Raw genomic sequence first — 18,499 nt, forward strand, 5'->3', positions numbered from 1 at the left:
ACCTTCAATGAAAATAGGTGTGAATATATATTTTTAAATTAAAATTTTTGTGATGGAGGTAAATGCCAATAAGTAGGATCACCAACTCATATGGAAGCTCTCTTTTTATTTTTTTGTAAAATCTCCATACTGTTTTCCATAAAAGCTAAATCTGACAATATCCCTATATATAATGGATGTTTATTTTTTACCACATCCTCACCAATACTGTTTTTTTCCAATCATTTTGACATATGCCTTTTCATTGGTGTTGAAATATTGCAGTGTCACTTTGATTTGGATTTGTCCAACTAATGAGAGACCATGAATCATTTTTTTATGAATCTACTTTACATTCTCCTATTCGGAGAAATGTTTGTGTATCTATTCAATTTTGATGGCATTATTCGTTTTTTGTTGTTTTTATAGGGACTTCTGCATACTTTATATATTTTAGATATTAGCCTTATTTTCTGATGTGCTGAGTATAATGCTTTCATACTTTTCATGAGATGTCTTTTTATTTTAGCCCTAGTTACTTTTGCATTGGAAATTTTTATATACCCCTCCCATCTTTTGTTATATTTAGTACAGTAATTTTTCTTTAATTGCTGGAGATAAGAACATACTCAAATGTGTGTGTGTATGTGTGTGTGTTTGTTAATGGGTTTTTGTTTTAGGTACCATGATATATAATACTAAGAATACTGATTTACAAAACTGGGAGAGCTTTGGGCATAAAATAATCCAACACCACATCTTCACCAGAGTGTTTGTTCCCCTCATGGTTGTTCCAATGCTCTCATACTTATACTATCCTTTTTCATCCTCCAACCCCCCTCCACTAGAGATATGCTTCCTATTAAACTAAGTATGAGATATAGTGGGCTGGAGCTATAGCACAGCGGTTGGGCGTTCGCCTTTCACGTGGGTGTCCCGAGCTTGATTCCTCCGCCCCTCTCCGAAAGCCTGGCAAGCTACCGAGAGTATCGATCCCTCGTGGCAGAGCCTGGGAAGCTACTCGTGCTATTTGGATATACCAAAAACGGTAACAATAAGTGTCTCAATGAGAGATGTTACTGGTGCCCGCTCAAACAAATCTATGAGCAACAGGATGACAGTGACAGTGACATGAGATATAGTATAGTAGGAAGGGTACTCGCCTTACATGCAGCCAGCCAGTTTTCAATCCTTCTTCCACATGTGGTTCCCTGAGCCCTGCCAGGAGTGATACCTGAGAACCATTGGAAGTTGCCCCCAAACAAAAAAGTCAAACAGACAAGGAAAGATTACTTCTCAATGTCTATTACTGTGGAACATTTTAAAAAATCTTTTTAATGTGTGTCTTTATATACAGATATAAAGAAGATCATTCTGTCTACGTGCCTCCCCTCTGACAAACTTCACTGATCATGATATTCTCAATATGCAGTTAAATAGCAATGAATTGCATGATTGTATAATTTTTTTTATATCTGAGTAGTATTCCATTGCGTATATGTTTATAGTCAGATGTTCATGAGCACTTGGGTTGTTTCCAGATTTAGGCTGTTGCCATTATAGCTATGTTGAGCATAGGAGTTGAAATGTATTTTTCTGAATAGAGTTCTTGGGCCTTTGGAGTAGGTAGAGTGGTAATGATTGCTTATCAGATAGAAGTTCAATTTCTAGTTTTTTGAAAAGTATTCATATTATTTTTCAAAAAAGTTGAACGAGTTGACATCCCCACCCACCATGACGAGGATCCATGCCAATTATGGATTAATTATTCCCCACTCCCATGCAATACTGATATTTCTCATTTTTTTGTGGTTTGAATTTATCTGATAATAAGTGATGCAGAACATTTTTATATATCTTTTGACATGTGTGAATTTAAGATAATTTCTGTACCTCTTTCCCCCCACCCATTTTTTATGAGTTTTTTTTTAATCCTTGTAAATTTCTACCAGTGCTTAATTTATCTTGGAATTAATCCTTTGTCAACTGTATGATAGGAAACTATTTTCTTCAGTCCATAGAGTGTCTTTTTTATTCTGGTCAATGCTTCTTTTTTAAAAAATAGTTTCCTTTTCAAAAAACATAACTTTGGGTTTGAAAATAAAAAATTTCATTAATAGTCAATTTAAAGTTCTAAGAATTACATTTAATATGTTAAAATACGTTCACGGCAGGGCCTGACAAGCTACTTGTGGTGTATTAAATATGCCCAAAACAGTAACAACAGGTCTCACGAGGGAGATGTTATTGGTGCCCACTCAAACAAATCAATGAGCAACGGGATGATAGTGACAGTAATACAGTGATTACTTCTTTTGCAGTGCAGAAGCTTCTTAGTTTTACACAGCTCCATTTGCTAATTTTTTTTGTTTCAATTAGTCTGTTGCCATTGAATCATCAAGGCTAACTCTGGATTCAATGTCCTGAAGTAGCCTACCTATGTTTCCCTTCAATATAATTTATGTATTCAGGCCTTATATTAGATACTAGATATCAAGATATTAGATATTAGATATCAAGGTACTAGAATGGTGTCTGAGTTTGTTTTTTTGCATATAACCTAGCAGTTTTTCTAACATTATTTTTGAAGATGTTTTCTTAGCTCTACATCATGGTTTTTCTTCCTATCTCAAAGATTAATTGTCCAGAAACATGAGGATATATCTCTGAATTCCCATATCTATTTCATTGGTGTCCAGTTCTGTCCTAATCCAAATATGCTGTCTTGTCTACTGCAGATTTATAGCATAATTTGAAATTGGTGAAAGAGCAGCCTCCAGTTTTCTTTTTTACTTTTTAGGATTTCTTTGTCTATTTTAGGTGTTTTATTACTCCATATAGATTTCAATAGATTTTGATCTATTTGTTTTTTAAACTGTCATGGGTATTTTTATAGGGACTGCATTGAATCTGCATAGTGCTTTGGGGAGTATTGCCATTTTGACTATGTTAATCCTTCCAATCCATGAGCAGATGATGTGTTTCCATTTGCTCTGTATTCCTGTTCTATTTCTTTTAGTAGTGATTTATAATTTTCTTAGTCTTTTACATTTTTTTGCTTAATTTCTAGTTGATTTTCTGAGACACAATTGTCAATAGTATTTTTTAAACATCTCTTCTATTTCATTATTCAAATGTTTCTTCTAAGGAGAAATAGAGGCCATGAGGAGAACTGCATAGATTTTTTTTAACACAACATGTTTTTTTTTTCTCTTTGCTAATGGTATAGTAAATCATAAAGCAATACATATTAGGTACAATTAAAACTATTTCTTAATTTGTTAACTCTTTAAAAATCAGCAAATATATGGGATGTCTTATGGACCTAATTTAATACTAGAGTGAATTTTTTAATTATATTAGGACTATGATGCACCTAACCTGGGATTAATTCCCAGGATTTTGCAATCCTCACGCATGACATTTTGTAGTCTTGGAAGTCCCAAGCCCTTCTAGTGGTTCTGACACTGCATGGTTCTAGCACTAAACCACCAATATGGCTGACAGAGTCACTGAGAAGAGGCTCCAGACCCACATAACTACCACTTGTAAGTCCCACTGTCTTTAAAAGATATACTATTAACACCAAAAAATGTGGCTTTTTTCTTTAAAATGTACATTTAAGATAATATGTCACAAATTTTAATTCATTTATATAAAATATGTGGTTGCTGTTAAAAACCTAGATAATCTTTTTAAGTTGTTTGCTTTATTGTTTGGATTATGTAGGAGGTGAATGTTATTTGGGCTGGAAAATCAAACAAGAAATCAAACCACATCTATGAGTCAGGTAAATAACAACAGCTACTGAGTAAATTATCTATTAATTTATTATTTCAACTAATATCTACTAAACTCCTGCTTCATGCCAGGGATGGTGTTAAATATTGAATAAAGAAAATGAGTGGTTTTTAACACATAAAGGGCTATTACTGTGCCATAAGAAGAGAGTCATGTCAATGATCAAAACCAAGTATGTTAAGTACAATAGAGTCACAATGTATACAAATCAGAGTAAGATCAGAAATGATAGTGACTAGCTCTCTCAAGGAATACTTGAATGATGAATGATTCAAGTATTGAATGATGAGGAGTAATTTTCAAGTACAGTTATAAGATAAGAACATTTTCTTTTGAACTTTCTTTTGAATAGAGAGCTTTCTATTTGTCTAGAATATGCTTTGAATATAATTTTATAAGATATATAAACATTGTATAGAATATAAATATCAGGTATTGAATATAATTGGCTAGATCTTGAATATATTTCTTATAAAATTGATAAATTTTGCATTGTATAACTAATTTTTAACATTTGGTTATATATTCCTATTGCTAGAGAAAAATAATTTGCAAGTTTAAACTCACAAATTTCAATAATTTTATTGTTTTGCTTTTTTTGATAAAAAATTCATGAGAGCACTTAATGTTTTTCCAAATGACTTTATTCTTTTTAATATTGTTTCTCAATATTTACTAAGACTTCCAATATTAACTGACAGTGGTGATTATCAAAATGCTTATTAAATTCTGCCTGCTATCTGAAATAGTTTGAATAGTTTGGGTATTGCCATCAACGATATTTGTTATTTATTTTAGCAAATAGAATTTGCTGTTTTTAAATTGTGTTTATTTTCTATTTTATTTGGACTTATATGGCTGAAGAAATATTTATGAATCAAATATTACTTTTGTTTTCTGAAACGTGATATAAATTCATGAGAAACTTATGAGTTACATCTCTTTCATAGCTATTAATAGAATCATGATTATTTTCTCCTTTTACTTAAGAATTATGTTGCTAGCCAATCATATGAAAGATAGTATAATGGCAATGCACTTGCTTTGAATTCAGCTGGCCCTAGGTCTGTCCATAGCATCAAATATGCTCCCAAGGACTGCCAACCATTACCCCTGAGTCTAAAGCCAGGAGTCCGCCTGAACACAACAGGTGTGGCCCCCAAACCAAAACTGAATAATAAAACCAAAAATAAATCGAATTATATTCTAATTCTACTTTCTCCCATATTATTTGAGGAGTCGTGGTGAAGTCAGAAGAGCTGACTAGTGGTTAGAGGCTTAAGTTTGCAAAATCAAGATGGAACCCATGGTTCTAAATTTGCGTGAACCTGGACAGCCAATGGAAATGTGTTGTTGCGAATGTCCTTTTGCAGTCACCATATTGACATATTGGCAGCTCTGAGATCAGACTGTTGGTTCAGAGAAGCTGGTGCCTGTCAGTAAGACAAAGTCCCGCGAGCCAAAGCAGGAATGTGGAACAGAGCCATGAATATTCAGTAACAGTTTCTCAGTTAGTGGACTGGCAGGGAGGGAGTTTTATTTTGTTCAGCACCTGACTGCAATTGTAGAGTAAATGTTCCTTGGAACAGGGTAATGGCCTGTGTTGCCATGTGGTGATATTTTGACAAGGCCTGTAGCACCAAGTTGTCAACTTGCTGCTACCAGATGAACTAATTCCTGTGTGCCCCTGCATACCTGTAGTCTGAAAATTGACCAAGAGTGCACTGTCACTGACCCACTATAGGTCCTTTTACTGTGAGCTGTTTTGTTGTGATTCATGGTATGCTAAATTTCTGGCAACCAGGACTATATTTTTCCGGTTTTCAAAGACGTGAACTATAGCAGTTATAATGAATTTGAGCCTGTGAGCCGCCAAGGATAGCTGGGTGCCAGATATATTCAACCCCAGGGAGGGGCCAGGCTTATCACAAATGCTTAGCAATGCCTGAGTACATGGTAGTAGAGCCAGAGTAGCAGGTGATCCTACAGCGTGAGAGTCTAGAAGTCTTCCAGTTGCCCAGTGTATTCACACCATTCAGTTTGTGGATGGGAACCTTGTGGCAACTTGGATTTAATATGTGACCATAAGCTATTTATGGTGAACTAATGCTAGAAATAACTGGAGAGGTAGGGAAAAGGAATTAGAATTTACATTTTACATGTTGATGAAGAATTTCGATTTCCCTCTGGAGAATCTCTACAGGCTTTTAGATGATACAGTGCCAGCAAAAACTCACTTGTTTTTGGAGAAGTATAGACACTAAATAAAATATTCTTTTTTTAAAAAATTATTTATTTTTTAATTAGTGAGTCACAGTGAGGGTACAGTTACAGATTCACACATTTTAGTGCTTGTTTTTCCCTCATGCATTGTTTGAGATCCCATCCCTCCACCAGTGTCCATTCTCCACCACTTATGAACCTAGTATCCCTCCCATACCCCTATCCAATCCCCCCACCCCACTCAGCCTCTCTGGCAGAGCATTCCAATTTGTTCTCTCTCTCTTTTTGGATATTTTGGTTTGCAATAGGGGTATTGAGTGGCCGTCATGTTCAGTCTCTAGTCTACTTTCTAACTAAAATATTCTTTTTCTGATAGTAGAACCTCAGTACCATCCTCAGTGCCATGTCAAAGCCCAACGTGTTCTTCCTACTCGCACTTTTGTAAATGTGTAAGTATCTGAAAATATTAATATTTTAATAATCGTCAAGGTGCTATTTAAAAGTAAGTTGTTATATGTGATCGTCTCACTCTTGTAGTTCTTAGAGTAGTGAAACTATTGTAGCACTGCTCTGTAGTAGCACTGTCATCCCATTGTTCATTGATTTGCTCCATTGGGCACCAGTAACGTCTCCATTGTGAGACTTGTTACTGTTTTTGGCATACCGAATATGCAACAGGTAGCTTGCCAGGCTCTGCAGTGTGGGCAGGATACTATCGGTAGCTTGGATGGCTCTCTGAGAGGGACAGAGGAATCGAACATGGGTTGGCCGCGTGCAAGGCAAACGCCCTACCTTCTGTGCTATTGCTCCAGTCCATGAAGCTATTATATTCTTTAAAAATTTTTAGAAATAAGATAAAGTTGTAAACTTGATCAAGTGAATACTCTTCTTCCTTTTCAATGACTTTAACCTGACAATGATGCTATATATACTTTCCCTGTATACACATATTACATATCCTGTCTTCATACTTCCCAAGATCTGGACATGTCTCTTCACATTGGTCCTTTTTAAAACACCACACTTTAGGCCTTTTAATATTATTGATTTCTTGAGAATGTTAGGAATTAATGAGTTTAATCAGTTACTATTTTCCTAAAGAATTTTAGCATCAGACAAATTAACATTTAATGATAAAACTTTTATGTATCTGGAGAAGGAATTTAAGGGACCTAAGGGCTTTTAATTTATTAAATCTTTGTGGTCATATATTCTGTTGGTTTTTGTATGAGCATTTTCAACTTTAGAGGAGAAGAAAAAATATATTCTGGACTCAATCATAAACTTAAAAAAGATTAGCATGCCAAGTATGGTGGAAGACTTTGAAATTAGCTAAATTCTATGGAAAATAGATATTGTAGTGCATGATGATAAATCATTTTGATATACTCAGATTAAGCTTCTTTTCAAAGGAATCCTGACTTTACAAATGGTAAAAGTCAGGTTGTGTGACTTCATGAGAGTTCATAAGTTACCTATACAGTAACAGATCAAACAGAAGGAAACTAACTAATCCATTTTAAAATAATAGAACCATATGAAATAATAACACAATCATGTATAGAAAAATGATTATTTTAATTTAACATGCATTAATTCACTGCAAACATAAATCTCTGCCTATGGTATTATATCATTTTTATATAAGGCTTGGAGGAGATTCATTATGAAATCTTTATTCTTCCTTTTTCATTTGCCCCACAATACAAGAATACATATCTAAAGTGACTTGAAACTTTCAAAACAATGCCTTTGGGTTTTTTCCTAAAACATATTAACTAACCTAGGAAAAATGATTCCCAGTGTGGTTGAAACCTTATTTATTTTTGAAGTTGACAGGAGTAGGGGCAAGAAAGAGAGTATAGGGGGTAAGGTGCTTGCCTCACATTAGGCAACCCCATTTCAATATCTGGTATTAAATATGTGGGGTTTCTTTAGTACAATCAGGAGTGATCCTTCAGCATAAAACCCAGAGCACTTCTAGGTATGACCCACACACAACCCATACAATACTAAAATAAAATAAAACAAAATTTGGAAGAATAAAATAGTTTGAGTTGCACCCACTCAGTCTAATATCATGTCAGAAAGCATTAAAAATAAAAGTATTTCTGGTCTTATGCTATTCACCTTGTGAATAATATTCTGTCTTGTAATGAATGATTTAGCTTCAGATTTCATAAGTTTTTCAGTAGAATCACCACACTTTTGTCAATACCTATGAATTTTTATGCTCAGTCTCATTTTTCTAATACTACACAGACAGATTTGTAAAATTGACATGAGAATTAAAGACCAAAATATTGAAAACATAGCAAATGTTATGGAAGTGTGGTTAAGCAGTGTTACAATATTTAAGTAGTATATTTGGGTAATTAATGTTTCCATGATTGGAATTAAAGATGCAAGGGGTAATAAAGACTTAAAGAATAATAAAAACTTAAGTTTTGCCCCTGCCTGAACGTCTGCACAGCCCCAGGACCCAACCTCAACCCAGCATCCAGTGGTCAGGGACCCCTGGCTCCCAGCCACTGCAGAAAACCCTGCGCTTCCTGCTTCTTTATCCAGGTGCACCAGCCCCCCTCGTACAGGGCCAGAAGGGGGCATTGCCTCTGCGGTACTGGTGTGGCCTTTGCTGCAGGGGATGTGGTCTCTGGTGCAGCCACTTAGGAGGCCACAGTTATTTTCCCCTCTTCCAGTACACTTAACAGATATCTCAATGCCCATTACCAAACTCTGTAGAGAAATCCCCAGCTACCTCAAACACAGAAGTCAAATAAGCCACTAGCTTACTCCAATTGCACCAAAATATCAGTGAGCACAAGAAGTTATATAAGCACAATGTAAAAGAACACATCCTCCGAACCTTCACCAGAAACCTCACAAAGAGAGAACAGCACTAGTGAACTGGAAGGTCCCACCTCTATACAACTGCAACAACATGAAGAAACAGGGCAAATCCCCAGCACAAGGAGAGGATGAAGAGTCCAGAAGTCTCAGCAGGGGTTACCCACAAATATGATCTCTCCAATAAAGAATTCAGAGAAGAAATGCTGAGAATGTTCAATGAACTAAAGAAACAGTGGAGAAGTCAGTGAAGAAAATACGGGAAGAAATGAGAGCAGAAATAGGAAAGCTACATTCAGAAATGTCATAATAAAAGACTTGGTAGACAGAAGGGATAGACTTGGCACAGTGGGTGCCCTCAACAGTAGAATGTCTACAGCTGAAGATGGAATCAGTGAGCTTAAAGACGAGCAGCAGAAAGCTCCCAGGCTAGAACAAATAATGAGAAAAGACCTCAAAATCGCTCTAGGGCAAATCAGAGACCTAGGGGATGATTCCAAGAGAAGTAACATTAGAATCATCAGAGTACCAGAAGGAAAGGGAGGCAACCTTAATAAAAAAGCCACAGTTAAAGAAATCATTGCTGAAAAGTTCCCAGAACTGGATAATGCAGATGTCCAGATCCTAGGAGCCCGAAGTTTGCCAGTTAGAAGACACCCTAATAAAAAGACCCTAATAACAAGACATATCAGAGTCAGAATGATGGATGCCACAGATAGGGACACAATACTGCAAGCAGCAAGGTCAAAAAAGGAAATCACAAAGAAGCACCCCTCAGATTCACAGCATATTTATCAGAGGACACCCTCCGAGCCAGAAGACAATGATGGGATATAGTGAAAAAACTCAATGAAATGAATGTCTCAACAAGAATACTCTATCCAGCTAAGCTCTCACTCAAACTTGAAGGAACCATACACAATTTTATGGATAAACAACAGCTCAGGAACTTCATAGACTCAAAACCAAACTCAAGGACAAAAGGGGCTTCTGCAAGACAAGAAAACCCCTTACAACCACAACAAACCCCTACAGAAAGATGGCACAAAACTTCATGACAATAATCTCAACTTCAATAGTCTAAATGACACAGAGACACAGAGTGGCAAAATGGATTTGGAAACTTAACCCAGCATTCTGCTGCCTACAAGAAACACATGTGAATGGTCAGAGCAAACACAGACTCAAAGTCAAAGGATGGAAAACAATCCTTCAAGCAAACAGCTCCCTCAAAAAAGCCACGATGGCCATACTAGTATGGGAAAATATAGATTTCAGGTTGAAAAAGATTAGAAGGGACAGAAAAGGCCATTTTTTACTAATCAAGGGATATGTAAAGCAGGAAGAACTCACGCTACTAAATGTATGCCTAATAAGGGACCAGCTAAATATTTAAAACAACTGCTAACAGATTTTCGGGAGGACATTTCTAGCAACACAATAGTAGTTGGATACTTCAACACCGATTAATCACCTCTGGATAGATCAACAAGATCAAAACTCAGGAAGGAAACACTGGCCTTGAAGGAAGAAATAGAAGAGCGAGGGCTAATAGATCTATACAGGGCTTTGCATCCCCATAAAAAGAATACAAATTCTTTTCCAGTGCACATGGAACATTCTCCAAAATAGATCATGCATTAGGCCACAAAGCATACCTCAATAGAATCAGGAAGATAGAAATTGCATCAACTATCTTTTCAGACCATGATGCACTGAAGATAGAAGTTAATCATGCACACATGCAAAGAACCAAATCATACACTTGGAAATTAAACAACTCAATGTTGAACAATGAGTGGGTCAGGGAGGAAATCAAGTAAGAAATCAAAAGGTACCTGGAAACAAATGAGAATGAAGACACGAGCTACCAGAACCTGTGGGAGGCAACTAAAGCCATGTTAAGGGGAAAATTTATATCTATGCAAGCATATCTCTTGAAGGAAGAAAGGGCCCACATAAATAACCTGATCTCACAGCTCAAGACCTTAGAAAAGGAACAACAAAGGTGACCCAAACCAGGGAGATGGAAAGAAATAATAAAACTTAGAGCAGAAATCAATGACATGAAAACCCAAAAAACAATCAGAAAAATCAATGAATCTAAGAGCTGGTTCTTTGAGAAAATAAATAGGACTGGTATAGCACTAGCAAGACTCACAAAAAAAGAGTGAGCGAGAACTCTAATAAACTGAATCAGAAATGAAAAAAAGAACATCACAACAGAAACCAATGAAATTCAAAAGATCATCAGAGACTACTTCAAAAGTCTGTACACCATGAGACAAGAGAATCTAGAATAAATGGATAAATTCCTAGATTCCTATAACTGCCCAAGGCTGAACCAAGATGATTTGGAATACCTGAATAGACCCATTACTAACAAGGAAATTGAAACTGTAGTCAAAAGTCTCCCCAGAAACAAAAGTCCAGGTCCAAATGGATTCACCGGTGAATTTTTCTAAACATTTAAAGAGGACCCATTGCCAGTTCTTTTCAAGCTTTTCCAGAAAATCAAGAAAACAGAAACACTCCCAAACAATTTCTATGAGGCACATATCACCCTAATACCAAAAGCAAACAGAGACACCACAAAAAAAGAAAACTACAGACCAATATCTCTGATGAAAACAAGTGTGAAGATCCTCAAAAAAATATTAGCAATAGAATCCAACAACTCATCAAAAAGATCATACACCATGACCAAGTGGGATTCATCCCAGGGATGCAAGGATGGTTCAACATTCAGAAGTCAATCAACATAATCCACCATATCAACAAAAGATAAAAACCATAATATCATATAAATAAATGCAGCGAAATCATTTGACAAGATCCAGCACCCATTCATGATGAAAACTCTTACCAAAAAGGGTATAGAAGGGAACTTACTCAATATAGTCAAAGTCATATACACAAGCCTATAGCAAGCATTATTCTCAATTGGGAAAAATTTAAGGGCCTTCCCACTAATATCAGGGACAAGACAAGGATGCCCACACTCACCACTTCTGATTAACTGTAAGAACTTGCAACAGTGATTAGGCAAAAAAAGACATTAAGGGCATCCAGATTAGAAAGGAAGAAATTAAGCTCTCATTATTCTCAGATGATATGATATTTTCTTTAGAGAACCCCAAAGATTACACTAAGAAGCTCCTTGAAACAATAGACTCATATAGTAAAGTTTCAGGCTACAAAATCAGTACCCAAAAGTCCATGGTTTTCCTATACGCAAAAAGAGAGAGAGAAGAAAGTGACATAAAAAAGCAATCCCATTCACAATCATGCCTCAGAAAATCAAGTACCTCGGAATCAACTTAACTAAGGAGGTGAAGGACCTATACAGAGAAAATTACAAAACATTACTTCACAAAATAAAAGATGACATGGGGAAATGGAAACACATCCCCTGCTCATGGATTGGGAGAATTAACATTGTCAAAATGGCAATACTCCCCAAACCATTACACAGATTCAATGGATACCCATGACATTCTTCAAGGAAGTAGACCAAACACTCCTGAAATTCATATGAAAAACAAACCCACATGAACAGCTAAAGCAATTTTATGAAAAAAGATGATGGGAGGCATCACCTTCCCCAACCTCAAACTCTACTACAAAACGGTAATAATTAAAACTGCATGGTACTGGAACAAAGGCAGAGCAGTAGACCAATGGAACAGAGTTGAATCACTGTGTGATTCAAATATATGGTCATCTAATCTTTAATAAAGGAGCAATAAATGTAAAGTGGAGCAAGGAAAGCCTCTTTAACAAATGGAGTTGGCAACACTGGACAGCTACATGAAAAAAATGGGCTCAGACCTATACCTAACACTATGCACAAAAGTCAGATTAAAATGGATTAAAGATCTCAACATCAGACCAGAATCCATAAAGTACATTGAAGATAAGGTAGGTAAAACCCTCCACAACATTGAAGCCACACGTATCTTCAAAGATGACTTACCACTGACCAGGCAAGTGGAAACAGAGATAAACAAATGGGACTACCTTAAACTGAGAAGCATCTGCACCTCAAAAGATACAGTGACCAGAATACAAAGACAATTTACAGAATGGGAAAAGATACTCACCCAATATCCATCTGATAAGGGGTTGATATCAAGAATATACAAGGCACTGGTTGCACTCCACAAGAAGAAAACATCCAACCCCATCAGAAAATGGGGTGATGAAATGAATAGAAACTTTCTCAAGGAAGAAATACGAATGGCTTAAAAACACATGAAAAAATGCTCCTCATCACTAATCATCAGGGAGATGCAGATAAAAACAACAATCTCACACCACAGAGACTGGCCCACATCAAAAAGAACAAAAGCGACTAGTATTGGCACAGATGTGGGAAAAAAGGGACTCTCCTTCACTGCTGGCGGGAATGCCGACTGGTTCAGCCATTTTGGAAACCAGTATGGACACTTCTCAAAATATTAGAAATTGAGCTCCCATTTAACCCAGCAATACTACTTCTGGGAATATATCCTGGATATGCAAAAAACTATAGTAAAATTGACATCTGCACTATATGTTCATTGCAGCACTGTTCAGAATAGCCAAAATCTGGAAACAACCTGAGTGCCCTAAAACAGATGACTGGTTAAAGAAACTTTGGTACATCTACACAATGGAATACTACGCAACTGTTAGGAGAGATGAAGTCATGAAATTTGCTTATAAATGGATGGACATGGAGAGTATCATGCTAAGTGAAATAAGTCAGAAAGAGAGGGACAGACATAGAAAGATTGCACTCATTTCTGGAATATTGAGTAACAGAAAGGGAGACTAACAACCAAGAATAGTAGAGATAAGTACCAGGAGGATTACTCCACAGCTTGGAAGCTGTCCTCACATGCTGGGGGGAAAAGCAGCTTAGATAGAGAAGGGAACAGCAAGCAAAGGATGATATGTGGGCCTGCTAGGGATGGGAGATGCAGGCTGAAAGTAGACTACAGACTGAACATGATGCCTGTTTAATACCTCTATAGCAAACCACCTAACCACCACCTTGTGGTTATAGAATGAAGAACCTCCAACTCCGGGCACATCTTTTCAATTCCACCGTTCTTCCTGCACTAACATATGCCTCAGAGACCTGGGCCCTATGCAAACAGGATGAGAATGCTATTAGGGTATCCCAAAGAGGAATTGAAAGAGCTAAGCTGGGAATATCATGTCTCAGTCAAGTGAGAGAAGGAATCCGGAGTTCTGACCTCCATCAACGGTCAAAAATCAGGGATGCTGTCTCATTTGCTAAGGCATCAAAAATCAGATGGGCAGGTCATATAATGCAATTTAGAGACGACTGCCGGACTAGAGCTGAATACCGACTGGATTCCACGGGACGTCAAAAGACCTTGTGGCCGTCCACCAACTAGATGGTCAGAATTCTTCGTCAAATCCCTGAATGAAAGATTTGAGGCTCTTCCTGTTCCTGGAGCAAGCATATATCATTGGGCTGCATTAGCTCTCGAGAGGGACAAGTGGAGACATTATTGGTACCCGCTCGAGCAAATCGAAGATCAACGGGACTACAAGTGATACCAGTGATAGCAAACCACAACACCCAAAAGGAGTGAGAGAGCAAAAGGGAATGCTCTGACACAGAGGTGGGATTGGGTGGAGGGGACAGGGTGGGTGTGGCGGGAGGGGTGCTGGGACCATTAGTAGTGGAAAAGGCGCACTGGTGGAGGTACTTGATGGGTACTGGATCATTGTATGATTGAAACTCAAGCATGAAAGTTTGTAAGTCTGTAACTTTATCTCACGGTGATTCACTAATAAAAAAATGTTTTTAAAAAGAATTAAGTTTTATGTCCTACAGACTCTTGCAAGGAAATTTCATTTATGTACTGGATAACAGGCTTGAAAGGAAGATTGTATGGTCAAATCAGTGTATCTGATAGATAATTTGCCACAATAAGCAAAATGGATGGTGAGAATTGCCATCAGGACTGGGAAAATTTAGAATGGGGGTTAGGGTGAATTCCTTATACACATGGTATTCTGATGTGATCGGACATAGCATGGCCCTCTGAACTTTATCAGGCTTAGCCATGGAAACCTCCTGAGCACTGCCAGGCATGGCTCTGATGACCAAGCACATACGGGTGGTGGTGCAGATCTACCATATCCTTAGGCCCTAGTGTTCAATCAGTTAATCCAAGAATTTCCAGAAGTGTCCCTAGATTCCCTGAATCTCACTTTCAGAGGCTCAAAGCCTTTATTTCGAATAGAGTAGGTTCTTATACAAAATACTTTTTTTAAACTTATTTTTTTTAATTAGTGAGTCACCGTGAGAGTACAGTTAAAGATTTACATATTTTCATGCTTGTGTTTCCCTCATACAATGTTTGAGAACTCATCCCTCCACCAGTGTCCATTTTCCACCACCAATGAACCCAGTGTCCCTCTCACCCTCCAATCCCATCTCCCCACCCCCCATTCCACCTCTGTGGCAGGGTATTTCATTTGTTCTCTCTGTCTTTTGGGGTTTTGTGGTTTGTGATAGGGGTATTGAGTGGCCATCCTGTTCAATCTCTAGACTACTTTCAGCACACATCTCTCTTCCTGCTCGGGATCTCTAATCGCATTTTACTTGGTGTTCCCTTCTCTATCTGGGTCGCCCTTCCCCCAGCATGTGAGGCCAGTTTCCAAGCCAGGGAGCCAACCTCCTGGTATTATATACTACTATTTAGCTAGAAATCTATTAAACATATATTTGATTTATTAAACAGAAACTACTGTGTTCAAGGCATATGTAAGATGTTAGACAGATACCACAATTTAATTGTGAGATATTATTTTCCAAATAAACCATGAACTGAAGGAAAAAGAAGGAAATAGGAAAAGCTAAACCACCACAAAACTCACTGTTCTTAGCTAGATTAACTGTAATTTTCTTGAAAAAACTCTGGAAAGCTGATTGCCTTTGAAAACAATAAACAATGTACCATAAAATAATTTTATCATGAAATTGTAAGGGATATTTCATTGCTTTTATGAAGTGGTAAAGTTTACAGGGTATTTTACTTATTCGTGTTCACCAGTCTTATCTTTTATCTGGTCACTATTTTTAAATTGGTCTTCTTTGAAGTTTTTACAATAATTTATTAAGGTTTTCTTGTTTAATTTTATTTTGGGGCCACACTTGGTGGTTCTCTGGGGTTTCTCCAGGCTGTGCAGTCAGGGATCATTCCTGGTGGGACTCAGGGGACCATTTACAGAGACTATTGAGGATCAAATCTAGGTCACCATATGTAAGACAAGCACAGTACCATCACACCAGTTTCTATGTGATTCATCTTATTAGGTATTTGTATCACTTTGGATCTATACACGTACATTTAGGGAAAACATACATTGAAATTTGTTAAAGCAAATATATTGGGCTCCTTGAATTTCATGTGGTGCTTAAATTATAATGAAGACCAAAATGAATTTGAATTAGATTATGGAATGTCTGAAAGAAATCTACTTAGGTTCATTTGAAAAAATGTCATTGAAAAATAATCAAGTCCATGGAGGCAGTGGGAAGGTGGGAAAATGGGAGGTATACCAGAGATGTTGGTGGTGAGAATGTGCACTGGTGGAGGGATGGGTATTTGATCATTGTGTGATTGTAACTCAAACATGAAAGCTTGTAACTATCTCACAGTGATTCAATTTAAAAAAAAAGTAAAAAAAAAATCAAGCCCAAAAGATGATATCAGTTTCAAACACCAGATTCCATATTACAGAAGGTCTTTAGTCTTAAATATGAACTAAACCTAGCAAGTCCAATTTCTGAGCTAAAAACCTGTCTTATTTTGTTTTATGGCAAGACTTAGGATATAGGGGCTGGAGTGATAGCACAGCGGGTAGGGCATTTGCCTTGCCCGCTGCAGACCTGGGTTTGAATCCCAGCTTCCCATATGATCTCCTGAGCACCCCCAGGGGTAATTCCTGAGTGAGCTAGGAGTGACCCTTGTGCATCGCCAGGTGTGACCCAAAAAGAAAAAAAAAGACAGAATATACAGAACTCTTAGTTTTATTCTTGTATTCACACTTTCCAAACAAGTTGCAGTTTATAATGCACAGATTACAGAAAAATGAATTTAAAAAATAGTATTGACTTTCATTTATGAAAGTAGGAAGAAGGACTGCCAGATAGTGTAGAGGTTAGGAAGCATACTTGACCTGCATCAGCCCGGTGTTTGATTTCTAGTACTACATGAATTTCTGAGTGTCTCTCAGTGCAGCCTTGCAGTCCCAAACAGCTCTGGAACTTTAAAGCCTGGTCAGCCCCTTATCTTGAGGCCTTTATACCAAACAAACAGAATGGTTGGAGAGGAACTATTGGTGGTGTTTTCTCCCCCATTTCGACGACTCCCCATCCCCCAACTTTTGGAGCACTGTTAAAGATCCTAAGGCCCCCAGACAAAGTTAGGGAAAAGATAAAGAGACCCATGTTAACAACATACATAAAAATAAATCAGAACTAGTTATTAGATCTTATCTTCTTAGCTAGTTTATTGTCATTGTATCTTTTATTATTCATTCTTTTGTTGGAATTCACAAAACAATTTTCATTTCATTAATACGTGCAAATATATGTTAATTAGAATAGAGAATGTATCTGAAGTAACTAGACAATGAAATTTTCCTCAATTAGCTTGTCTTTTCACTCTCTTTGTGCTCAACTAGTTTCAGTCCTTAAAAATTGGGTTTTGTGAGAATCAATTTGCTTAACAGTGGAAAACTCATCATCAGAAGAATATTCTTCCCTAGACAAGCAACCACACTCTAATAGAAATTACAAAGTGGAAATAAAAATATTTTAAGAAGTTACATTTATTAGGAAATTCAAATGGATTCATCATTACACTTATAACTTTTAATAAATTTACAATCCACATTAGATTGAAAGGACACAACTTTATTGTGTTAGTTTTAATTTAAAGAAAGTTTTAATTTAAAAAAGTTTTAATTTAAAGCAAAAATGAGAAAATGAAATTAATACATAAAATCTATGCTCAATAAATGTGCTTCTTATGTAAGCGTAGTTTGTTTACAAATGCAATGAACTTTCAGTTTATATAAATGAAATCTACAGAGCAGATAGGTTTGTTCTTTGAAAAATTAGTATTTTTGCCAAAAAGTATGGCTCTATAATGCCTTGGAAATAGTCTATCAATGAGTAATCTTTTAAATTTGGAAGCGTAATAGTTTTTCTGTTTGATGTGTAAGAAAGATATTCCCAAAGACTTCCTTAATGTTACCAAAATTTTTCTTGGCAGGAATAAGAAGTGAATTTTAAAACACATGACCTCTACTCTTTTGGAGTTTATCCAGTTCGAATAGTTCAATAAATAGACCAAGAATTTAGGAGAATCAGTGCTTGATTATGATTTATGTCCTTGCTTGATTCATGCAGAACAGGCCATATTAGTCATACTTTGAGTTTGTTTTCCTTTCTTGAATCACATTACCAACAGTTTAGTATTTTTGGCAATCTAAAAATAAAATATCTTATACCATTCATTGTGATCTTTTTGATTTTCAGATTTAGCACATTAAAGTGCTGAATTAATTGCTTTAATTCATTATAGATTTCCGTGCTTATTGGGTATGCCAAACA

The 18,499-nt window shown here is 36.6% G+C and overlaps 1 protein-coding gene across 1 annotated transcript in view; it reads left to right on the plus strand.

Annotated features, from left to right (window-relative positions):
• Positions 1-18,499, plus strand: part of FSIP2 (fibrous sheath interacting protein 2) — a 102,102-nt gene that overhangs the window by 26,357 nt on the left and 57,246 nt on the right. The window contains exon 9 of the mRNA XM_004601382.2: positions 6,380-6,452. Within this exon, the coding sequence (XP_004601439.2) occupies positions 6,380-6,452 (73 nt within the window). The remainder of the gene's footprint in view (positions 1-6,379; positions 6,453-18,499) is intronic.

Source organism: Sorex araneus, chromosome X, assembly GCF_027595985.1.
Source record: "Sorex araneus isolate mSorAra2 chromosome X, mSorAra2.pri, whole genome shotgun sequence".
In the NCBI taxonomy this organism is placed as follows: Eukaryota; Metazoa; Chordata; class Mammalia; order Eulipotyphla; family Soricidae; genus Sorex; species Sorex araneus.